Genomic DNA, 25,767 nt, shown 5'->3' with positions numbered 1-25,767 from the left:
GCAGTGACCTTTCACACATGGTGTAAAAACCACAACAGGATAATTTACAAAGTCCAGATTTCAGTATCAGTGAGCAACAGCATCACAGAACCATGGTCCCTCATTCATAATTGTCATTTAAGAGCCGTATCAGATTGTATCTGCCTCACATGAGTTATAGTCATTAACTATATGGAACATTTTGATCTAATCTTGCATTAAGTTGTAATTGCACTGTGCCTCTTCCTCAAGCGTTAACCTCTGTGCTCCGCAGTCTGGATGCTGCTATAGAATTCTAGACCTCCTCTCTTAAAATGCAGAGCTCTAAAGGAGAGGAATCAGGGGTCCTTTTCAGATTTAGCTTTACACCTTTTTACCAAAGGGGGTAATAGTAGTATAGAGTGTGGTTCTTTACTTACATAGCAGCTCATCAATGTCTCTATTTACATTTGGCTTTGCCTGTTGCTCCGCTTACAACAACACATCAGTAATGGGTCACATCTGCAGTTTAAGACACCTTCATATGGGATCAGTGTTGCCAAATTTGATTTGCATCAATCACAGAGGTCATCTGTGATCTCATATGAAGTTGTGACATCTGCAGCCAACCCTAACAGACCCAAACAGAGAAATTGAGAATATCAACGCCAGCAGCACCACAATGCTCCATCATTCAAACAGCAGTTGTCTTTCTGCTTCTGGGGGACACCCACATTTTTCTTGCACTTTCTTTGCTCTCTCCTGTCAGTTACAGGAACCTACTGACACTGACACCCCAGGCAACAGCACGGGAACAGACGTGATTAGATTGAATATGATTTGGTTCAGACGTGACTCTCGTCCTAAATTTTGTCTAGCTTTCGAGGAACCAAATGGACCTATGAAGACCTCTACGTGTACCACTGCTCAGATAGTATCTTACCTCTATCTGTGCCTTTACTCAAGAGTTATGGTCGGGGTAATAGTTGGTGTTATTGGCAGGTGTAGGGTTATGTAGCCAGAGAGAGAGAGAGTTCACTATCATATTTCTGATATGAAAATTAATATCATGATGGTGTTCCTTAGTCTGTTTGCGATGATCAAACATGGCCTTGTTTATGTGGAGCGAAATGAGGAAAACACATCATATAATCAGTTATTTCAAAACAATCAAAACCTTCAAAGACAAATACATTTAGTGTATGTAGGCGTACTGCATTTGATAAGTTTCAGGCTCAGCCTCAAACCTTTGCTGCTCCCAGTAGTCACCATTGGCGATGATTGACTGACTACATCTGGATCAGAAGCAGCATGTTTTGCCATGTGTAGCTTTAACATATAGAATGTGACATGAGTGTATGTTAGGGTAAGCGACAGGGTCAAGAGGAACCAGGGCCCACATAATCCTGGCAAGGGGAGGACAGTCTGCACCGCACTAGCAGCCTGGGCTCAAATCCAAGCTGTGATCTGCTAGATAAGTGCAGAGAACTGACATCCCTAACCTGCCATATGACCCAAAGTGCACATTGTGACAGCATCAATCAAAACACCCGGAGACGGATTTATTGTAATCACTGTAATTATTTGTTTGTCATTCACTCAAACAGTTAGCTTTGAATTTGAATCAAAGTGAAAGTTGTCTGCGTTTAAGGTCAGGACCTTTGCTATTGATTTGTTTTCAAAATGGTCAAAGGTAAAGGCCAATGCTGATGCACAGGGAATGCATATATTCACGGAAATTACAAAAGGTACAGGTACACATGATGTTGTCCATCCCTTTCTGTGTGGAGTTTACATATTCTCCCTGCCTCTGTTTGGGGTTCCTTCAGGCACTTGAGTACAGCAGACTAAACTTAAGAAAACTATTTGCCAATGTTGCCTCTCTGCTAGAAGGTCCTGAGTTTGCATCCTGTGCTGTCCTGCTCCTTATTTGGTGTTGTCCACATGACACGAAGCTCATTACAAAGATTCAACTTGGACCTTCTTTCCCAGTTTCCATAGGAACTGAAGTGTAGCTGAAAGTCACCGAAAACTTGCTATTACTACATTTCTACATTACTACATTTCTTTCTTCTGAAGTTTGATGGGAAGATTTCAAACTCCATCAGAAATCTGTATTTCACTGAGCCACTTGTTAGGTTAACCATTTAATATTGTAAAATGGATCCATTTTCACATTCACAAACGTCGCTCAGTGGCTTTCCTAAAGTCACAAAATGAATATAAAAAAGGAAACATTTCTACATTCAACATTTTTGTTAGCTTGTTCTATGATGAATTCCACTATAGATAGAAAGTATAACTTGATATCAGTTTTTTCCATTGCTGACATCACTTCATATATTTTCCTGCTGGAAATCCCCACAGTGTGTTTGCCCACTGACATGATCTCATTAAATGCTGTGTATTTTCTAATGCTGACATCTCATGTATGTTGTTTGGGATTTATTTCAGCACATTTCATGAATTATGAAATAAATGTTCAAAGTAATCTGGTTGTACGCCCCACACAGAGGGTTGGTGCATTTTAATCACAGTGATAACTCAGTTTTATCAAAGTTGAATTAACTCTGGCACATTGGTCGGAGTTACATTCAGGACCTGTCACAATTGATTTATTTCTGAATCAGTCAAAAGAGGATGTGAATGAAGAGAGAGATTAGAATGATTGATGATGATTTAAACATGTATTCTGCTTTCAGTGGTGTGGGAGTAACATCTGAGGGCATTTCTAATTTGATTATTGAATGGAGCTACTACCTGTGTTACATTATAGCAAAGTGACCACATGGTTAAGACGACCTGAACAGCATGTCCTCAATTTCATCCTTCCTCTGGCAGGCTTCACCCACTGCAATTTTCCTTTTGAATCTCCATTGGTACCAGCAGGCACTGGTGAGTATCCACATGTAATCTCCTTCATGTTGTCTCGCCTAACACCACAGCCGCAACAGTGTTGGCTTATAAAGGTTTATTTTAAAGGCTGGATCCACTAGTTCCAGGAAAAATACCTCTTACAGCCACACCTGAGAGTGATGTGTCTCCTCTGGGTTGTGGGAGGATAATGGCAGGCAGACAGCAAAGATTACCTCCATCAGTCCATCACCTCCTCCTCCTCGGCTGCTCAGCTCAGTGAGGAGCTCCTTCTGGGGCCACGCCAGCAGATATGGAGAGAGAGATAGAAGGAGGGGTCTCTCAGTGTGTGTGTGTGTGTGTGTGTGTGTGTGTGTGTGTGTGTGTGTGTGTGTGTGTGTGTGTGTGTGGGGGGTCAGTGATGCAGCACACGTCCTCTCTGTGCACCTGAAGCCACAGCTTTCGGCACTCTGGTCCCCTGGGACTTAACAGTTCTGATAGATTCTTGTAGTAGCCCACTAATACTCATATGTAATAGTTCAACTACAATGAACTTACTTTGTAAATTGTTGATCCCATTGGTGCTTTAAGTGGAACGTATTACACAGCTTTATGTTTTTGTTTTTATGTAGGGGATACATAGAATCCCTCTGCCTTGCTGAGACACTCATGCACACAGAGTGAAAACAGACTACTTTACTTACTGCATCTAGTTAGTTGTCTGTCAAACACAATCTCTTTTTTTATTATTTCAATAAACAAACTAACTATGAATATAAAAAGGATTTTTATTTTTATGTTGCAAATCTAATACCCTAACTTTTTGAAATTTGGAGAAAATACAAAAATCATGAGTAGTTTCTAAAACTCAGTAGGTTTCCAAATTTCTACTAAACAGATATTGGACACAAAAACATCCCGAGTGGGTTTGAGTGCTGTGGGAATTACAAGGGGGCTAAGAATTATTAACTAGGAAATGGGTCAGTTTGTAGTGTGTGTTTACTCACATTATTGACAGATAAACTTCAGTAGATACATCCTAACATACTGTGGCATTTTAAGATGGCCAGAGAACCTTCCACAGAAATTCGTCTCAGGCCATGACAGAGGCATGTAACATTATAGCAGCATGTGCAGATTAACGTGCATGAATGTGCCTACAGGCGTTAAATTCAGTCATGAGGCTTTGATATTAAATTGGCTCCAGTGAGGCCTGACAGGAGCTTTCTGTGCACTGTGATAACAGACAGATATCAGATCTACCGTCCGCTACAGCCACTTAAGCTGATCAGGGGCTGGAGCCTGTCCCAGCGTTCACTAGGTTAAAGGCCGAGTACACGTCTACAGGTCACGAGTGCATCACAGGGCTGACGCACGCACGCACGCACGCACGCACACACACAGGCAAATTCATGCTCACTCAAAATTTTCCCTTCAGAATTACACCTACAGAAAACTAACTTTCAAATTCCATATAGAAAGTCATCAGTGAGATTCAAGCATGAAGTCAGAGGCCTGGACATTACAGAACACTGGAATGTCTGATCTCTTGTGCTCTCTGCTATCTCCCTCATACATCACATTCATCATTGAGAACATGAGAATTGGTATTTCATGGCGTGAAGCTCATTACAAAGATACAACTTGGATCTTCTTTCCCAGTTTCCATAGGAACTGAAGTGTAGCTGAAAGTCACCTAACACTTGCTATTACTACATTTCTAAATCCACAAACCAGCAATTACATGAGCTTCTTTACCAAAAAAAGTGACTCTTTCTCTTTGTGCTTGTGGCTTCTTATGACTCCACTGTGCGCACTAACAAAGCAGCCTGGAGCTCTGGCAATGGCACAGGCAACTTTGTTGTCTTTAGCGGTTTGAACGTATCACTTTAGTATGTAACTTCACCGGTGGGACACTTCCTCACATTCTGTTCAGTCCCACGTTTCATTAAATCTCAACTCGCTTCCATCATTTGTCAGATTTCTTACCTGATCTGCCTTCATGGCGAAAGTGAAGTTCCCTGCAGGGGTAATTACAACTGTCATTATTCTGTGTTTCCGTTACATTTCCAAACGACTCGTGTCTCACCGGAAGCCTACAGCTCAAAGTCAATAGCAGAGCGTGAATACTGCATGAAAATACAGAGCAGCAAAACACACAAGCATTAAATAAAACAAAGCATTCATGACTTTTTTATTTATGTATCCATGAAAATAACATATCATGAAAAGGCATTAATAATGTATAAATTAATTGCACATTTACTCTATGCTTTACATTTTTATCAACACAGTTTTCATCACCAAACCACAATAATAAGAAAATGGATTTAGAAAAAAACAAACTGCCCTTTGCAACCTAAGGCCACGTGCTCCCTTCAACAGGGAGTCTGACAGAAATGACAACTCTGAGTTCAGAAATGTTCAAGTTTGGAAAAAAAACAACTAAAACAGTGCAAAAAGGAGCCTGAAATTAGAGGGGAATGCCACTGAATTCCAGCTTTGGATGCTTCCACGAGCTGCGGTAAAACTGATCTATGAGGAAAGATGTAAATATCCTCTCATCTGTGATCGTATCGGTCAGGAGAACACTTTTGGTCTCTGATCATTTCTCAGACAGCACCATGAGAATATGTGAAACTGGCCTTAATTTGCAAACAATGTGTGCATCCGGAACATTCCATCTCTATTTGTAAGAGGAGCAGGCAAACCTCCTGCTGTAATCATCCTATTCATATAGATTTGTCTGAATTTTGTTGTTTGGTTGATCTATCTTCATGGATGTGCAGTGGGATGATAATATTCTGCACCTGCATTGTGGGTAATAACAGGAATAACACTCTTGATTGGCTTTAATATTGTAAATGACAGTGGCGTTCCCCTTTAAAGGTCTTCTCAGAGAGGAAGGAGGGTGAGGGTGTGTGTGTGTGTGTGTGTGTGTGTGTGGGGAGCTGCGGGGGGCTCACTCAGTATCTCTCACACTCACCTGATGACTGAACATGACAGTTTACAGATTTGTCCTGGGACTTTGCCGTCCACCACTGTCTGATCAGAGCATAAGAACATATTCATGGCTTCTCTCTCCATGGTTACCCATGCAGCACAGGTAGTCACACTGAGTGCACACAGCCGTTACGTCATCCGTCGACGTCTGTTTTACTCTCGCTTTGGGCTTCAGACTAACACGTAAAAGTTTTCATCTGGATGTTACAAAACAAACATGGCAGTGAGCGGTATTCACTATTAGTAGAAACCTATTAGTGCTGACTGATGGTAGCAGATTCTGTTTGTTTACATCTTTACGGCTGAATCGTTTCTAATCTTGACTCCAATTTCTGCGTTAACTGAGCATATCACTGAAAGAATACTTAAAACATCATCTCATATTATTTCTGATAGCATAATAGCGTCTGTAGAGAAAGTATGTTAACTGCATGTGTGTGTGTGTGTGTGTGTGTGTGTGTGTTAACTGGATCTGGAGCCTTGGTCGGGGGGAAGAAACGCACACTGGCTGCTTGTTTTTACAGAAACAAACGCACACAGAGCACCAGATGCTGTGGAGTCTGGCTGCGCTGGTGAGGTTTGGTGCGTCGACTGTTAGTGTAGTTAAAGTTACTACGTCCCTGCGTCGTTAGGACGAGAGGAAGAGCCGTGGCAGAACAGTGTCAGGGAGACACAGCTGCGTTTCTGTAGCTCTGCCAAAACAATACATTCTGTGTCTGTTGCACATAAATGCTTTGGTGAGTTGAATCTAACTCGGGGGAGAAGAATTGTGCCATTTCAGGCCTCTAGGGGTCATCAAATTTCAAAATGGACAGGTAGGAGCTTTAACTGCAGCGCTTACAGGGGCAACTCCATCGATTTTACACATCAACATTTACTCTTCCACATGTGAAAAGGTTTTTGTGACATGACAGAACAAGAACAGGATGATGTTTGCTGTCTATGGTGTAACAAGTAAATCAATTTGCACATCTTCTCCGGCCAAAACATGTCCACACCTGGAAAACTCATTTTGAAATTCCATGATAAAGACCCGTCGACATCAGGACAGGGTGGAATTCACCAAAATGTTGCATTAGTGGCTTTTAGTCTCCTGGACCAATATGAAACAACCTTTGTGATGTCATAGAGTGTCAGTTTTCCCTGACAGCACTGTGGCCTCTGCACACACAAACGCCTTTACACCCTGGTTTTCACATGCCAAATAGTGCTCCCCAAGACCAACCAACTGAATTTAAACTGTAAAATTGGTAGAGTTGCCCTTTAAAAAACAAAGGTGCCCAATATCTGCATTAATCCATGTTGCTGCTGTGTGTTGGACCTGGTTCAGTATGAATATTACCCTAAAAAACTCTATTATGGTCGAACAAATCTAATAAATGAATGTGTGAGGTGTGTCAAACTGATTCCAGATTGAGAGGAAAAAGCCATTCAAAGCTGCACCGTGACTGTGCCTGTTCCTTGACTCGGAGCTCAAACTCTCAGCTGTTTCCCGTCAGGTTCTAAATGGCCCGTGGGTGCGCAATGAGCCATTTCAAACGTGAGTAAACAAACATTTATGCATCAGTTAAAAAAGAACAAGGTTCTGCCACACGACCCCAATCCCTGAATCAGACTGAGACAGATTCCACAGACGTCTCGGGGAACGTCAACAACATTTTCCCTGCGTGATGGCTCTGTAATCTGCTCTGTGACATCTGCACAAGCCTGTCAACTCTGGCCTGAAACACAAACGCACACGTCTGGCGCCGCTTGATGAATACACGCCGCGTTCCCTCCTGTCATCCCAAATCTGGAGCCGAAATGCAGGCGGTAGACAAAAAACCCATTACAGGATCATCTGGCTCCTGACGTGTACAAATGTAAAATAAAACAACCTAAATTTTCCACAACCTGAATATGCGTCGGATACCAAAGTGGGAGTGAGCGGGGGATTGAAGTGTACAAAGGTGGAGCTCACTCATGCAGAACCGATATACATTCACAGACTCGCTGTCCTCCGCCGATGAAGAATGTAATTAAAAAAAAAATGCCCCAGCTGATTAATCCTCAACTCGAGGAACAGGAACAAAGAGTGACATTAACTCCCCCCTCCCTCCCTCCCTCCCTCTCTCCCTCCCCCCCCAACCCAGCTCACACCCCCTCCCTCTTCACTCTCCTTGTCCACGCTCAGAGTGCAGCAGGAGTGATCCTCTGGAGTTGTCCAACAGCTCTCTCCAGGTCCGGACACCAAACAAGAGAATCAATAAGGCCTCCTCTGAGTCCACATAAGCTCTCTGGATGCAGCAGACCTTGTTAAGACCTGCGAGGCAGCCAGACGCCACGCGCGCACACACACACACACGTGCGCGCACACACACACGTGCGCGCACACACACACACACACACACGCCGGTGTACTCTAATGGGGGCTACAAGAGGAAAGAAAGAGGAGTAAAGAGCTTGAAACAACAGGAGGGCAGGCGATGAGGAGAGGAGAAGCTGTTACACTTTAGGTAAGGAACACAGAACAAAACAAAGGTGGAGTCTGGCTCCCCCAACTGGCTGCAAATGAAAATGACCGTTAAACAAAGCTGTGCAAAGCCTGAAACGTTCTTGTGTTTGTGTTTTGAGTGGAGTGCTAGCAGCAGGAGCAGGATCAGGGCTTCAGGTGTGAGTATAAGGACCCGAACCCAGAGACGCGCAGGAAACAGGAGCACCAATAAAGTAACCAGAGTCCAGCACCGGCACAGCTCACTGTAAACAACAAGCATGCTTCTTTTTCTTTTTCTTCTGCTTCTTCTTCTCCTCACAGGCTGAAGTCTTTCACACTCTTTTCACACTCTGCGTTCTGCAATGTTTCAGTTTGGTTTTTTAGCCGCTTGGTTGTGCGTCGTCATCTCTGTTCGGCAAGGAAATGCAAAGTGTCCCTCAGTCGTGGTCCAGGCAGACAGAAGAAGCCCTTTTTTTTTTTCTTTTGAAAGAAGCTTAGTTCCTATTCAGAGGCGCCGCTTCCTTTTGTTTCCCCCTTGTTGGCATCTCTGCAACTAGAGGTGCAGTCTGGGCGCCACTAAAGCGAACTCTCTCAGAATGTTCCGGGCCACGTCTACTTTGTTCTGGGCGATCATCAGCGCCCGCTTGACGTCCTCGAAGGAGTAACCCTCGCCCATCAGCTTGGCGATCTTGGCGTCCACGTTCTCGCGGGAGGCCGGGTCCAGGCCGTGGGGTTTACCCGGCTGGATGTCCGGCGGGATCTTCCTGGGCAGAGGCTTGGGCGGCCTGGCTGGAGCCTGCAAACACTCCATCGATACTGAGGAAGAACGGAGGAAGAGAGACATCAGCTCGGTGCAGAAACGTATGAGCTTCATTCCAGGTGAGAAACTGAAAGTGAAGCATTTGAATATTCGTACATATTTTCATTTTAATTGAGGTCATTAAGTCTTCTCAAGATCATTTACTTTTTTTTGTCTTTGATGTGGCCTGCCAGAGAAGATGAGACGCAATAAATGCTAACGGTGGTTGTGACAGAGTGAGCTTGTTTCCAGGGAAACGGAATAGATTTTGCAAATAAGAGCTACTTAAGCTACAAAGATATTAAGCAGTTTTAGCAACTCGCAGTTTCAGAGAAGCTTCAGATATCTGCACAAAGGAAGCATTGTGGTCATTATTTAAAGAACACACACCAACACTTCCTGTTAGTGTTCATCCACACACCCACACTGAGCCATACACACAACCACACACAGCCACCCACCCACACACACACACACACACACACACACACACTGATGAGAATCTCCAAGCTTGTGCATGCATGTCTGAATTTTTCACCATAGTGGTATTTTTCTTTGTTCCTTGGCCTGCATGAAAGGATTCTGCACATTTTAAACTTCAATAGCACGGCCCTTTTAGTTTTAAGTTTAATTCCATGCAGGGCTAAAACTATTGATTATGCATCTATTAACTATTTTGATTATTATTAAGTAGTAGGAGAAATGGATCTCTGTATCGAGACTGAGTCTATGTCTGAGTCTCAGTCTGAGTCTGAGTCTCAGTCTGAGTCTGATTCTCACTGAGAGAGAGACAAGAAGAAGGAAAACAAATGCAAGCTCAACTAGGAATAATTTAAATAAGTAAGTCCTGTTCTCAAGTGATCAATTCAGTGGATATTTAATCTCTTTTTTTAAATACAGAAGTCGATGACGATTGATTGATTGATTGATTAATCATGGCAGCAGGAGTACAATACTCTTCTGAGGAGGACCTGAGGTGTTTGGATCATGTTGGTCCATACAAACAGCCGATGTGTGTGTGTTGCAGATGTGTGTGTGTGTGTGTCCTGGTTTGGACATGAGGCGTGCATGTTGCTGCTCTACCTTGGCTGCTGGGTAAATGATCGTACTCCAGGCAGCCTCTGGAGAGCCCTTTAACGTTCTCTCCTGTCTGTCTTCGGAGTGGAGGCAGAGGAGCGGCACTGTTCAGCATGTCAAACACCGTGTCTACACCACACACACACACACAAACACACACACACGGACACACACACACACACACAGAGAAAAACAAGCCTGTAGTTATCTGTCAGTCAAAACCTCATGCAACAAATGATAAGCACTGCATTAAATTCACCACATTTTTGGTGCTAGTAAACATTAATCCAGCAGGCAGGGAAATGTTAGATTAGCATAAAGCTTTTGATGCGATTTAATCCCGTTATCTATTTTGTATTCTATTGGTGCGGGCTGTTAAATGTCACACACATTCTACACCTCCAGTATAAACACTGTAAATTCGCACATTTGTTTTTGTTCCCATTTTTCTTCACCTAGCCGACTGCAGCATGTTTACGCTTCCTCCTGCCCACATTTTGATACTTTCCGCAGATATGGTGACATGCATGCAATAAATACATCATCCGCATTCATTTGTCTGTAGGTTCCGTTATCTAACCCTCCATGAATGCCAAAAGCTCCCCTCGATGTTGTGTGATATCTAACACGGTCGTTCTATACCTGCTATCACAACATTACATTACATTACATTACATTACGAGCATTTGGCAGACGCTTTTATCCAAAGCGACTTACATTACATTACCACCCTACGCAGAGGGGGGAGCAATTGAGGGTTCGTTGCCTTGCTCAGGGGCACCTTGGCAGGGACTCAAACCGGCGACCCTCCAGTTCCCAAGCGGAAGCTCTACCCACTGAGCTACTGCCTCAACATCCTCGTCTATTTACCTCTGGATCTCATAATAAGTGGCTCACCGGGGGTTAACAGCAGGTGCTCGTGTCCAGAGGAGGGCCTGTGCGGACGGGCTACAGCAGAAGAGCAGGAGGTGGAGGAGTTGTTGGATGAAGAGGAGGATGAGGAGGAGAGGTCTGTGAAGCTGTGTCGCACCGGAGGGGGAGGAGGTTGGGAGGGGGGGCGAGTTTTGAAGGAGTCTTCCACTGCTGGAGGACAAGACCACACAAACAAGACTCCTGAATCAATGCTGGTTACACACACACACGAACACACACACACACGCTGCAGAGCCCTTTGGGAGCCATGCAGACCAACACAGGTAAGACAGGGGAGAATTTTACAGACAGGAAGAGGACTGGGAGAGGAGGTGGGGGGGGGGGCGGGGGGGGGGGGGGGCGGGGCGGTGCTACCTTGGGGGGGCAGCAGAATGTCATAGTCAGAGGGGGTCTTGTTGGCGGTGAAGGGGCAGAGGGCAGAATGTGCCGGGCCCGACACCAAAGCCCTGGCCGGCTCAAAATGCCCACCTGAGGAACACAAGCAGAGTGTGAGGCATGAAGCATGAAGCATGAAGCGTGAAGCCGCCTAAAAGCTCCTGCAGCACTCCACTGTCACTTTGCTCTACAAGCTGCTGTAAAAAAAAGATTCATTCAAAAAGCTCATTCTACTAACGGCAAGAACACGACTCCCACTGCTAGTTAGACCATGGTGAACCAGGACAGACAGCCAGTAACACTGCAGCAGAGTGTGTGTGTGTGTGTGTGTGTTACAAATTCTATCCTGAGACAGAAATTACATGATGTAGACTGACATGATGTAAACATATGCTGGTTCACTATCGGGGTTTGCTCACTTTTTGGTCAAATGTTGAGCCAACACATCGGCCCTGACTGTTTACACACTCCACTCAGTTTGAATGTTGTTAATGCAGTGGTTCCCAAACTTTTGCACCTACCCCGATGTGCACACACACACACACACACACACACACACACACACACACACACACACACACACACACACACACACACACACACACACAAACACCTTTAGCTTCCAAACTCAACTCAAATTTATCTTAAACATTATAATCATATAACTGCAACTTATTATTTAACAAAACAAAATAAATAATTAAGTGACATCACCTTCACAGTGAAATTGTTAAAAGTCTAACGGCGTAATACTGTGTAACTTTTACTGTGTAACATCATTTCTGCTTTCAGCAAATGTTCTCTCTTCTAGCGCCCCCCACTTTGGGAACCACTGTATCAATGTAATGAGTGTCCATGTGTACTTTGAACTGCTGCAAAACACACAAGGTTACAACACACACACACACACACCCACACACTTCATGTAATGGGGTTCTTTTATTATGACTGATAGTGAGAGGATTATGGAGGCAATAATCTAAACAGTGTGTTTTATTATTTGAAGTTCATGTGTGATCAAGACACTAAGGATGCAGAGAGTGTTTTTGTCCCACACCCACACCCACACACACACACACACTCACACACAAACACACACACACACGCCTTTATATTGTAGCCATTTAAAAACACCTTGGGAAACACCTTCATACCTTATAAACCCTCTCTATCTATCTATATCTGCCTCTTAGCACTTACTGCTCCCAACAGACTAGATCTTTGCTTTGATAAAAGCATTTGCCAAAAGACTAAATGTAAATGTAAATGTAAATGTAAATGCAAGAGGAGTGAGGAATCCCTCTCGGCCAGATGCTGACATGTTCACTCCCGGGTCCATGTCATGAAGATGTTCATGATGTAATGGCAGCAGGGCATTCTAAAGTGTATTTGTTATTGTACTTCAGTGTTGTGGGGGGGGGGGGACTTACAGGGATCAGGGGGCCTGGGCTTCCTCTCCTCCACTGAAGTTTCAGGAGAGCCGTTCTCCAAGTGCCTGAGGAAGAAAAAGGATAACTGTTTGGTCCACAGCCTCTGAAGAAGCAAATGAATGAGGCAAAACTAACTAACACACTATTGCCATGGTGACTGAGCTACATTAGGCGAGGCACAGTACCTGTTGGGAACAGAGATGGAGATGGGAGCTTGACTCAGGCAGAGGTTGGATGAAGGGATCTGATAGTCATCCTCCGCCCTCTCCAGCCCCGCCCTCTGTCTTTCTACCGCAGCACTGTTGAACGGATTTGACGATCTGGGGAAGACGCCCAAGACTGTCAACTCAATTTGACCATTCTGCATGATGTCACTCATGCAAACAGATCATAGACGGGCTGATACAAGTTTGTCGCATACACAACAAATCTAACATTTTCACCAGGGGGGATATAAGGATGATGTAGTCTATGTGACTAAAGGTCGTCTTCCGATTGGTAGATGAGAGTGAATGAAGAGACGATGTAACGCTCTCACTCCTCTATAAACGACTGCTGAGCTGCACCTGTTAGACTACTTAAGCAAGACACCAGCTCCTTACATCATGTCAATGGTTTTAACTACACTAAGCAAATGTGACTAGTCGGGTTTTCACTGTATTGAAGTAACAGCAACCATTGTTTGATTCTTTTAGACTACAGCCATGTCCATTACAACCTTCACTATAACAAATACACAACAGAAGCACTTTCTTTTGCAAGCTGTAACATGCATAGAGCAGATACGGAGTGCCTCTACCTCCTTTACTCTACTTGCCGTGTTTATCTATTTTATGTGTCTACTTGTGTGCAATTGTGCTGAAAAGGTACAAAGTACGCTGACAAAACTTCAGCCCAGGGGCCAAAAGATAAACACAGACGCTGTACTTGTGTTTCTTCCAGTTAATAATAAAACAGGACAACAGCCAAGGCTCAGACAGGCCTTCAGTCAATCAGTAACAAGAAACACTGACACAGTCTGAAGCCTCATCACAACAACTGTTACATATTAAACTAAATCACTGACTACAACGAGATTTAAGGATTGACTGCAATGCGTCAATTCGCGCCTTCACAGGTTTATCAATAGAACCGTGTGAGCGAGTGTTACATGCATGTTTCATAAGCATATAGAAAGAATACGTGTAAGTCAGCTACAGTCGATGTTCAAGGGAAGTGTGTGTGTGTGTGTATATCACTCTAACACAACACTGTACAAGATAAGATGGCTTTCTTTGAAACCAGAACTTCCCCTTCTGGCTCAGGCTTCATCAGAAGTGACAGCTCCATCCCCAGCCTCCACTACAGCCAATACAGACAAATACCTAATGTAATTCTGGCTGCAGCTAAAAGGCTATTAGACGTTGGGCCATCACTTTTCAAAGCCGTTTCTTACCAGACCGTCTCCCTGAGGATACAAGACCTCACTGGAGGAGGGTCCATGTGTTCTCAAACCACCAAGGAATTGGCTTGGGAGAGGGAACTTTACACTAACAGGAAGTCATATCCACAGATTCGGATGAAAAGCATGTGATTAGAACAAAATACTACTTTAAATTTCAAACTGGCCAGCATTGAATGTCATGGTTCCAGTCTTACCAAGCTAATATACTTATGGTTGAGTCCAATATAAAAAAAATCAAATTCATAGAGCAGCCATTAAAGTTTGTTAAATTGTTACTGTAGACCACACAGCAACTTTGCTCTGTTTCCATTTTTGGCCTGCACAGTTCAGCGAGCACATAACCTTGCAAAATAAAATCGGATACAGGAAATTAGATCTAGCTGACTCTTGGAAAAGCTTTGGTCGGCACTATTCGCTGATTGAACAGGCTGTTGTCCAGTATTTTGACATATTGTAAAGACTAACAAAAGATTGTTTGCAAATAAATCCTCATCAGATAAACTTATGTGATAAGAGATTACGAGATTATACTTTTGGTTGTTTTCCCCTCAATGTTATAGTTGGTGTTGAATATTGTCAATGTCACTTTAAGGTCTTGAAGTGCCTTGGAAGCTTTGTTTTTGATTGATGTTTTACTGAAGCATGATTACAAAGTGTATAATATACCGGGTTTCAAGGCTAAATCGTCACATTTTGTGGTGTGTATCTGTGTGGTTCTCACTTGTGGCTGTTGCCATGGTTGGACTGGGGGGGCGATGGTCGTGATGGGAGGATGTCATACTCGTCACTGATCTGCAGGCCATTGGAGAAAGCCTGCACAGGCACATACACAGCAGAGAACAGAGCAGAAAAGAAACAGATTAGAGAATGTGAGGATGCAGATGCTGTGTCTGCCATCATGTCTTCCTCCCTAATGGTGATTCTCAAGAAGTAAGAGGCTTGGATCACTTTACCAGCGGAACACTAAGTATAAGACAGTACTGTGACTCAAACCAGCTAATTGTGGGATCAAACCTGTAAGTGCAGTTCATTCAATTCCCGCCTTCAGTCTACCACACCTAAAGCAACATCAGCACCAGTTTGAGTGGGTTAAGCTGTTACCTTCTGCTCTAAACACTCCAAAAGTGCAACATGTGAAGTTCTACACATGAAAGCAGAGCTGAGAGCCATATGCAAACATTTTCTGTGACTGAGATTATCTTTAATCCCATGATGAAAATTAATCCCCATTCATAGTGCAGGCGTGCCCAGTGGATCTGCTCGCAGCAAACAGGGAGCTCCGGTGGCGTGGTGTGTTCAGGCGCTCTACCTTCAGCACCGCATGGAGATACTTTGGCTCTACAATGTGAGTGTTTCAGGTGCAAAAGACAGAATGCAAATCATTTCCATCTGAATTCCTGCTCTGTAGGTGAGCTAGAACAGCAGGACCTGAGAGATGTCTTCCATATGTAAAGTGGACCTTCTTTGAAGTGAATGTTGCTCAATGGGAAAAACCGATGAAAAGTATGCAAATAACCACAACAGCTTACTGAATATTAGCAAAATCGGCAATGCTTTCCACAGGATAGGCACTTCCTGATCAAAGAGTCTCTGAAGAGAAAGTAAGTGGCGAGTGTGTGTGTGTGTATGTCTGCACACACTGCATATCGGCCTTTGAAATGAGAAAGCAGAGAGAATTGTGCAGCAGAAATTATGCAGATGCTCAGCGTTCTTCAGTCCTGCACAGGTAAAAGTTTAGACTCAGTTTGCTTCCATGAGTTCAAACGTTCAGCTCAAAGATTTGAGCCTTACTTCAAATCAGTGGGGTTTCATTTCTATCATACTTAGATCTTTCACAACGGACGTCAGATTTGCTTTTGCACATTAAGGGCAGAGCAGCGTATCAGTCATGCGTCTGCTGCCTTCATTAATGACAAAGGGACTGTCAGACAAGGCTCTTGGACAACACAGCTTGGCATAACTCAATCATTTTATCACCAGACGTTTATGATATTGTGTATAATATAATAATGTAAACTCATAAAATACACATTTGCTTACTGCATTCACGTTATGTGCTGCAGTGGCCAGTCCAGTTACAGTCCAGGGTTACAGCTTTGATTAAGATCACATCTTTGGCAACGGCTGGATTTCTCCTCCGACACTCAAACTATCATTAACTTCACATTACAAACCAGCCACAAGCTGCAACAATTACAAAGGTAAGAAATAGTAACTCCAATAAAAGAGTTCATTGGTGTCCCAACAGTGCAGTTTGATTTGCTGGTGTGTGTGATATGAATCAGTGAAGATATTTGGACTCAAATCCACTGTGACCATCATTTCCTCAAAGCTCCTGTTACTGTTGAATTATAGATTTATCATTTCCAATTCATTTTGAGGTGACACAGTGTGTGATGTCAGTCGTACATGTACTTCCTGTTCTTCCTCTTGTTGTACATAGACACTTGAAATTCACAGTCAATTCGAAAACATTTCTATTCATATTAAATATAATTCTCTTAATGCCAGACCTTCATATTCTAACAAGTTTCACAGTGTGATGTTTCAAGTGGCTGAACATTGCAATCATTGTCAGCTGTTTTAAATGTGAATGAAGGATTCCACTGACGAATATAAATCCTCAGATTTACATAAATGAACTTATATAATAAATTACAAAAATGCGTCTACAGCACCCAGAATGAATACATTTCTGAAATATGGGCATCGAGACTTCCACATTACCCTGACCACATGAACACTTTCCTCTCTCTTCTGTTTAGTCAAACAAATTAAGAACCTTTTCTTCTTTTCTCCAATTGAAATGTCAGATTCTAAGCAAAAGAAATGGTGACAGAACTGTAAACAGTGACTCACACCTTATTATTGTTGGGATTTCAAGATTAATGTTTGCGGTTTCCAGTGTTTGCTCTGCATGACAGCTTGAGCCAGCACTGCAATGGTGTAGCTGTCATGTTTTGGTTACTTACACAGGAGCAGCGCATTTAAAAAGGTTCTCAGCTACATACCGAATCATTATTGTGTTAACGTTATGCGTGATGGAAAGCAGCTGAACACTGACTCACTGCCAATGAGTTATAAACTGGAGAAGAGGATGACCTTAGACGGCCCCGGGCTCTTCGTCTTACCTTTGAGCTGTCTGAGTTTCCTGTCCCCTCCATTCTGTGATGCAACCTCCCAAACCCCCCTGACGGACAACTGAGCGGCCTTCCGTTGAGGTGAGACAGGCCGACGGGGCCCAGTTGGGGCGGATGTTCGGCTCCGCCCCTGTGTGCATCGCTGGAGTGGCTCTCTTTGAGACACCGGGTCTCTGGGGGCATCGGGGAGTCGGACAGCGCGCCCGTTGAAGATGACATGGAGGAGGACAGGGACAAGGAGTTGGGGAGCCAGGAGTGGCGGGTCTCTGGGGGGATTGGAGGAGGCCGCTCGGGGGGCCGCTCAGGGGGGCGCTCGGGGGGTGGAGGGGGAGGTGGATCCCTCTGGGGAGGCGGTGGTGCTGGGAGAGGTTTGTCCTGTTTCCTTGACATGCCTGGTGACCCCTGTTGTGTTGTCAGGGGCAAATAAATAATTCAATATTAAAAACAACACACCATAGCTCAGAATACAACCTTCTATATCAGATTATAAAATATACTTTTTGTAGATAAAAGACACTTATGTAGCCTCCTTTCCTTACTGCACACCTTCTCATACTTTCAGTCACTAAGCATTCTTCATTCTTCTTCCCAAATTCATCTCTGATGTCAAGTATAATCAAACTACCTTGACATGTCGAATGTCAAATAATAAGGAATAAAAAAGGCTCAATCTGCTCTGAAAAATATTCTTCCTACTTCACTTCCCTAATTCATTTCCAACTCTACAAGCCACTAAAACAAAATAAATAATCCGCAGACATCATCCGAGTACAGCTTGTACAACCTACTTTATTTTGAAAGTGTTTCCTGTGTTTACATTCTGCTGTTTTAGTTCCCTCCTGGAAAGTTCTTCCTCAACTTTGCTTTTATATTAATTTTGTTTTGCTTCTCATGAGACAACAGACTGAAACTTGACTTTGGTGCAGACAGAGGTGACCCATTTTACTTACGAGTCACTCAAGTTTGGCTCTGAGACTTTTAAAGAATACATAAATACTTCACACTGCAGTCTGCTCCCTGAAAGGTGTGTTGGCGATGTGCTTAGGGGGCGAGGGATTGCTGCGACTGACCTTTGGGGAGCCGGTGGGGCTGGCAGATGGAGAGCGGATCGCGCCCTTTTGGATGAGGTCAAGGCGCGGCGGGACGGGCGGAAGGCTGAGGTGCTGAACACAGAGGCCAGAGTCGCCTCCGTGGGCTTTTCTGTGCTGGCTGACGGGAGAAGAGCTGGGAGACACCATAGGCGAGTTCTGACGGTCAGCGCAGTGCTGAGGAAAGAAGAAAGTATATCATATCTTAAAGAGGGATTTAGTCATTTGTGAGCAGCTTTTGTCTCCTGCTGTAAACTGCTGACAATCGGTGAATAATGAGCAAAGAAGCATGAAGCATCTACGACTGTGTATTTATCTTTTATGAAACAACTCCATAGATTTCCACGTCTCTTCACATAGTAAAACCTACCCTAAACACATCAACCACCCCCGCACATTTACCTTCCTGATGTTTGCCAGACCGTTCATAACCAGGCAGTCCTCTCTGTCTTCATCCTCATCAAGCTCCAGCATGGGGCAGCTGTGCTGATCCAGGAAGAAGCACTTGTTGCCCTCATTTCGTGGGTCAAAGGGATCAACAATGATGGGCTCTGTGCCTTTGATCTCACAGCGGCAGAATGGACAACCCTGGCCATCTGACTCCTGCAACACAGAGGGAAAGGAAGGGAAAGAGTTTGCATTCAACAAGATGATCGCATTCAAACACACGGGCACATCCACAGATTCAGAAGAGGCACAACATTTACTACTCATGGATATTTTTAAATGTACTTTGGGAGAATGTTGTGTTGTTGCCGCAGCAGTTCAGGAGCATGAGGAATCACTTGGGACAGTGGGGCATGAGGGCAGCTGGGATACACATGGTTAAAGTTATACGCTTCACTGCCCAACACCTTTACCCCCCCTCTTCTCCCATTCATGAAAGGAATCTGGCAAAGTCAATTGGACACATGCATGTGTAGATCCTCTCCAGGGAAAGCTCTTTTGCAACTTAACAACGTTCATTGGGCCGATGTACATATTCCACATGGCAGCCCCTGTCAAATAGGGGTCATAAATAACAGAATAAAAAGAGGTTTTGGTTTTCAGTACATCTCTCTCCATCGACTTGGGGCCTCCAATCAAAGGCAGACAATATTTACAGAGAACAAAGCTACAATTGTGGCGGACATATGGTTGGGGACTTGGCGAGGGACACACCAAAGGCATGTTTGAAACTTAATCCTAATTGGAGTGGGTGGAGAGGGGAAGGAGTAGGAGGTTGAAAGGAAGGAGGCTGAGCACAGAGGGCGCGCGGGGGGGAGGGCGGGGGGCAGGGGGGCGGCAGGGGGGACGGGCGGTGCTGTGATGGTCATGGACACTGAAGAAACCCCACTGTTACTGAAAAAAAGACGAAAAAAAGTATCCCTCAACCTTTGTCATGGTGAAGGGGGGGTTGGAGAGAGAGAGAGGGGGGGGGGGGGGGGGGTACCGCCTCTGCTTAAACTTCTGCTCTCAAAAGCTCCATCTTTCCAAATCCCAAAAGGAATTCACAGTGTTGATGCAGTACAATCCAACTTCCCAAGGCTTCACCGCCATGCAAACGGTGGAAACTTCACTGATCATATAGTCTGTTAAAATAAAGAGTTTTGTGCCTGCATGAGGAGAGAATAATGATAGCCACTCGAGGAAAGCACAGCTGATGGAAACATTAGTACATCACACACAGGTTTGGTATACCCTCTAATGATGAAGCCTAACTGGTGAGGAGGACACTGGCGCCCCCGGGGATCGTTATGAGACTTCAGCACAGTGATTCAGAGTCAAACTAATAGCTAGACCAAGGGAAGCCTAACATACTGCCCCCATACTCTGCTAAGATCAAACACACTCATTACAAAGAACAGGAAGTGGAACTACATCGATCATACGCCAGCTGTGAGTGAGGGGTGTGTATCTGTTCCACCTACGGCTGACTAATAACCAGAGAGAGAGGAAAACCAGGGAACCACCGTGGATCAGCTCTCGGTTACTCACTGTCACCGGGTAGGAGGGTTCCCTCATTCTCTCTGACTCGCACTTTCAGAAATGAAGAGGAAAATGCTTGATTACTGAGCGCACACACACACACTCACACAAGCATACGTCACTGAGTCACTGACATACTCTGTGGGACCATGAGGCTGCGGAGGAGGTGGGGTCACGTTGAGTTGTCAAAACAGGAAGTATGACAAACAAACACTGTTCATGTGGGTGCTGTTGAATCCCGCTGTTTACAGAGCAGAAGGCTGAGCTCTGGAAACAGTTTGCTCACTTACTTCACAACCTACAGATTCACTTTGAAAAACAGCTTTCAAGCTTGTGAACCTTCAGACTTGAGACTCTTGTTGATTCCTTATCTTTTTTATTATCTCCTCTTCTTTTTTCCCCTTTTTGTTTTCGTCTGTGGTGTCTGTCATGACGCCGTGTGAACATTTTAGTCAAGTCTTCTCACGTCAAGCATGCCTGAACATGTGTGTGCAGCTCCTGGAAGACTTTGGTTTTCTCTTTAGATCACTATGGCCAAACATTTTTTCCTTAGGGCAGATTGTTTTTCATATAATTTCACATTTCTTTTTGCATCACTTGACTAAAATCCTACTACAGAGACAAAACATTGCTTTTATGATGACTGGACACTAACAAATACTCATAGAATCATTTCCTGGGACATTGAACACAGGCCAAAGAAATGAACGGAGATCCAAAGAATTGCCCAATGTGCAGTTTGCATTACACATTGACCATAAATCTCATTATTATGGGTAGAACCACCTCGTAAAAAAATCAATTAATTGAATTATTACCTGAAATAATTGGTTAATTTGAAGCATTCCTTTATATTTGGTGTCGACTCTTCTGCTAAATGACAAAGCAAAAGCTGGAGATAAACCAGAACTACCAAGGTGCTGATCAAAAGAAAAACAAATAAACCCTACAAATCTTCAAGATTTCTTCTTTTTCATAATCTAACTTAACATAACTCTAAGCACCTCAGCTAAAAATTGGTATCTTGACAAAGATCTAAATTGTGCATGAACACTTGCAGCTGTGTTATTCATCTGGAGACAAAGTAGAAGAATGTTGCACTTTCTGAGTAATAATGATGTGACTGATCTGTGGGTTTAGATCAGATATCTAGCAGATATGTGATACATGTATTTATGCCCACATATAAAAGAGGCCCTTCATACAGTTTCACACCTACAAAATCCTTCAAATATCACTATCATTTATCTTGACATTCAATTAATCTACTAATCATTTTGTAGTGTGGGAGTTGACATTTGTGTGAACTTTATACCACGAATAAGGGTGCAGTCTGTTTCTTACAGGGAGATCAATAAAAGGGAGTGATTACGAGTGCAAATTCACAATCCCAACAAAAAATAATTGTAATAATAAGGTGAATCATCTCTAAATGTGTATCGATCCACAACTGCATTGTCTAATAATCTTTTGGATTTATTGTGAAAAGTTTCCAAACAAACGATGCTCCTGGCCTCTACTTCCTCTGACCCATATCCATAGAGCCTTCACCTTCCAACATATTGCTGAAGCTTCTTTTTTATTGTTTAATTGTTATATGGCCCATTACCACAACGGTGGGGTGATAATGAATCATTTTCATAATTTTTTTAATTGAGTAGTTGATTATTATAGATCACTTGTGACAACCCCAATGCATATTCCGTATAAGCCACATGTGAACATTTGTCTCTTGTACTTTGTTGTGCAAATGCTTGAGCCAATTTATACAAGTAATATCAAAATTACATAAAATGTGTGTAATTTGAGGGCACGGACGCCTGTCTGCAGTATTTGCCTCCAGTCTACTGGAAATGATCCGGTTACAAAACATATAATTTGCCACTTACTCATCATATATTTTGTATATAATATATAATGTAATTGTATGATTTCAACACTAGTTCACCATCATTATGATTGTTTCTGGGCATATCAAGTGTGGTCCCTGGTCTGAAATGAAGAGTCTGGGAGCAGTAGGAGTAGTTGTAGCTACCTCCAAATCACCTTGATACAGGACTGCAAGACAATTGCTTTTGGGCTCATTTCCAGGTCTGCAGAGTGAATGAGTGTGTCCCTGCCAAAGATCAATACGCTGACAGTGGGGTCAGTGCGGAACTCCTCTATCTCAAGGATCCATCTCTGTGTGACTGTAACACAGATGTCCCACCCAGAGGAGGAGGAGGAGGAGGAGGAGGAGGAGGAGAAGAGGGAATCACTAGAGCTGATGCTAATGAGTCATTAGGGAACAGTAATTACAAACATACTTTGCTGGCACAGCTTCTGACATACAAACACACACAAACTCAATCTGAACACAGCAGTGCAGGACAATGCGCACACATAAAGGGAGCACACAGCAGGATGCAGAAACATACACTGGAGTATATGCACACACTCTCAGTTTTCACTTCCGCTACAGACCGATATGTGGAAATTTGATTAGGACAGATGCAAGGACACAGGGAGGAAGAGAGGAAGGGAGGTTTTTAACCATATCTCTCACACTGCAGCTTGGAAAGCCGCTTCTATTATTCAGCAAAGTCCATTCTCATTCATATGCGGTCTTATTAATCTTCAAACCACATTCATTCTTTCACATACGTATAAAATGACACTGATGGGGTCGCAGAAAAAGGCGGAATTTTAATCTGTTGAATTATTCCATGTGTGTTTTTTGTTCTTTCTGCTAAACTGGGCGGATTATCCAACAGAGCAGGAGAGAGAGAGGACGGCAAAGATCAGGGAAGGGGACAATGGGAAAATATGCAGATTCAACATCAGAAGTACTTGACCAATGGCAATGACAAAGCCACAGTACTGGACCGGCATCAAATGTTTTTAAAATAAATCTGAAATGGGAGTATTCAGCGTTATTCAATACCGTACCTGCCAAGCTGTGAGACAGGAAGTACACATAAGGTGACCGCAGGGCTCGATCTTGACGTCTTTGTCGTTCTCGGCGCAGATCTTGCAAAGCTGGAAGGTGGAGCCCATTTCACAGTACAGCTCATACTGCTCCTGCTCACACACACACAAACACACACACACACACACAGACACACATCAGCTTATGCACAGATCCTGAGAACACACACCTGAGAACACACATAAACACAGACAGTAGAGTGCCTTCACCATGGCTACAATATCAAAATCCATGATTCTCCCATAACTCATTCTGAGTGACTTCATGACCTTAAAAACATTTTCCTTAGTTTTTAATTGTTGTTAAAATTGAAAGAAGGTCTATTTTACACTTCGGCTAGAAAAAAAATTAAAAGTTAAATTACACTACTGTTGAAATTTTCCATTTTGTATTTTTACTTGACATTTCTGACTCTTTAACTATCCAGAAAGTAACAAATAACTGCATAAATCTGAGGCAAACAAAACACTGTGATGTTGAAAAATCATCCTCGGCTTTAGAATAAGTGGTTGTTGATGACGGTTTGAGAGTTTTAAAAGGCGATAGATCACATGCTTATCTAAACTCTTGTCACACTCAGACTGGGTGGGCTCAGTCAGGTCTTGAGGTCTAGAGGAAACTGAAACTGAACCTAAACAATGTTATCTAACTTTGAGAGGCTTCAAAATGCCTCGACCAGTCTCAGTATCAAGACACACACACGCATACACAGAAACACACAAACCCACTTGTGTAACTTTGATGTGATCGTGGGGTGTCGGCTCACACAGACCCGTGAGGTCAGGATTGTAGCTGCGACCGTCAGGAAACAAGTAGCTGTGGGGGAGAATAACAAATGATTGATGAATAAAACCATTAATTCATTTGTATTAATGGAGATTACAGTGAGCGCTGTTGGAGGGACTTAATGTGCAGGTGGGGAATTCACTCTGGAGGAATCTGTGACTATGCATAATGTTTTAATAACTATGAAATATAAATGAATTCCTGTTTAATCCAAAGTGTTTCATGAATGTAACACTTGTAGAACAAAACTTAAATGAAACAAAACCTCGCCTTGACTTTTCAGTCCATCTTGACAACACACATTTACCAGCTCTTGAACCAAGAAGATTGACATTTGAAAGAGTGCCTGATGGGAAATTGACTTCCCCCACATTGAGGGAACGCTGACGTCTTCCCTACTCCACCAAAACCAGAGGTGCTTCAAAAAAAAAAGACCCCCCTCCTCCTCTGCACCCCCCCGGCTATAGTGGACGTGTCTGACAACACACGGGTCCTTGAACAACCTTCCGTCAACCGTGATTGATGGCCGAGGGGAGTGAGATGCAGAGCGCTAAATGGGAGGAAACGTGTTTGATCCGTCTGGGGAGCCTGTCAGATTATCAGGTATGATAGAAACAGATGGCCTCACAGGAGGACTCCAGCCTCAAAGTCGCCCTCGTTGTCAGGCTGAGACCCAAAAAAAAAAACAGGCTTGTGTCTATGCAAATCAGATGACGGTTGATCATTTGTACTCAGGTCATATACAGTTGAGAGTTTGGTACAACTGATTCACCCACCCACCCCCACACACACACACACACACACACACACACATAAAGAGAGAGAGCGCTAGAGAGAAAGAGAGAGAGAGAGACGGGTGGTGTGTCACGTACAAGCCCTCCCGGTAGCCATCGATGAGGGCCTGGAACAGCGGTTTGTTGTGAGGGATGGTCTGCAGTATGTTGCCGTCGTTGGTCACGTAGCCGATGGCCCACTGGCCCAGCCGAGTACAGCTCAGCCTGAAGATGTAACTTTAACAGGAGGAAGGAGACAGAAGCACAAACGTAACATTACAGGCTGCAGAGAAGAAAAACAATGTCAATAAAGAAACACAAATAAAGGTGAAATACTGAAAACTTTAACAATAAGGCAATAAAATGACATATACATATTACATCACATGGTTTGGTAATCTGATACGAACACTGTTGGCAATATCAATAGGACTGTAGTATGTTTAGTAATAAAGTTATTTATCAAAACATCTTTGATAGAGCTTTTAAATTTGAAGCTGATTTCCATCATTCTGTTGGCTCTTTTGCAGTTGGAGAAGAGGAGAAGCTGTCAGGACTTTTCCTGCCTGCACGCTCGGAAGGTTCCAACATTTTTAGAGTAAGGTTATGGTTAGTTTGTTATAAAGCCTGAAATTACAACTCAGCTCCACACACAACTGAGAGAGAGAGAGAGAGAGAGAGAGAGAGAGAGAGAGAGAG

General features: G+C 43.5%; 1 protein-coding gene across 4 annotated transcripts in view; it reads right to left on the bottom strand.

Moving 5' to 3' along the window:
• Positions 1 to 8,726: 8,726 nt before the first annotated feature.
• The window catches only part of cblb (Cbl proto-oncogene B, E3 ubiquitin protein ligase), a 44,912-nt gene continuing 27,871 nt past the window's right edge, over positions 8,727 to 25,767 (bottom strand). For 2 of the 4 annotated variants that reach the window (XM_076161377.1, XM_076161378.1), the window contains exons 7-19: positions 25,168 to 25,305; positions 24,238 to 24,325; positions 23,470 to 23,601; positions 18,976 to 19,176; positions 18,556 to 18,750; positions 17,477 to 17,887; positions 15,067 to 15,158; positions 13,087 to 13,221; positions 12,902 to 12,966; positions 11,451 to 11,564; positions 11,061 to 11,246; positions 10,170 to 10,292; positions 8,727 to 9,103 (exon numbers count right to left, since the gene is read on the bottom strand). In XM_076161377.1, coding sequence (XP_076017492.1) covers positions 8,841 to 9,103; positions 10,170 to 10,292; positions 11,061 to 11,246; positions 11,451 to 11,564; positions 12,902 to 12,966; positions 13,087 to 13,221; positions 15,067 to 15,158; positions 17,477 to 17,887; positions 18,556 to 18,750; positions 18,976 to 19,176; positions 23,470 to 23,601; positions 24,238 to 24,325; positions 25,168 to 25,305 — 2,143 coding nt within the window. In that variant the 3' untranslated portion in view covers positions 8,727 to 8,840. The remainder of the gene's footprint in view (positions 9,104 to 10,169; positions 10,293 to 11,060; positions 11,247 to 11,450; positions 11,565 to 12,901; positions 12,967 to 13,086; positions 13,222 to 15,066; positions 15,159 to 17,476; positions 17,888 to 18,555; positions 18,751 to 18,975; positions 19,177 to 23,469; positions 23,602 to 24,237; positions 24,326 to 25,167; positions 25,306 to 25,767) is intronic. The other 2 variants (XM_076161379.1, XM_076161380.1) reach the window with 2 other exon arrangements.

The sequence above is a fragment of the Genypterus blacodes genome, unplaced genomic scaffold, assembly GCF_046128005.1.
Source record: "Genypterus blacodes isolate CSIRO-AG114 ecotype Tasmania unplaced genomic scaffold, CSIRO-AGI_Gbla_v1 ptg000111l_1, whole genome shotgun sequence".
NCBI classification, from domain to species: Eukaryota; Metazoa; Chordata; class Actinopteri; order Ophidiiformes; family Ophidiidae; genus Genypterus; species Genypterus blacodes.
The sequence above is the reverse complement of the archived record's forward strand: the minus strand, read 5'-3'. Positions and strand labels throughout refer to the sequence as shown.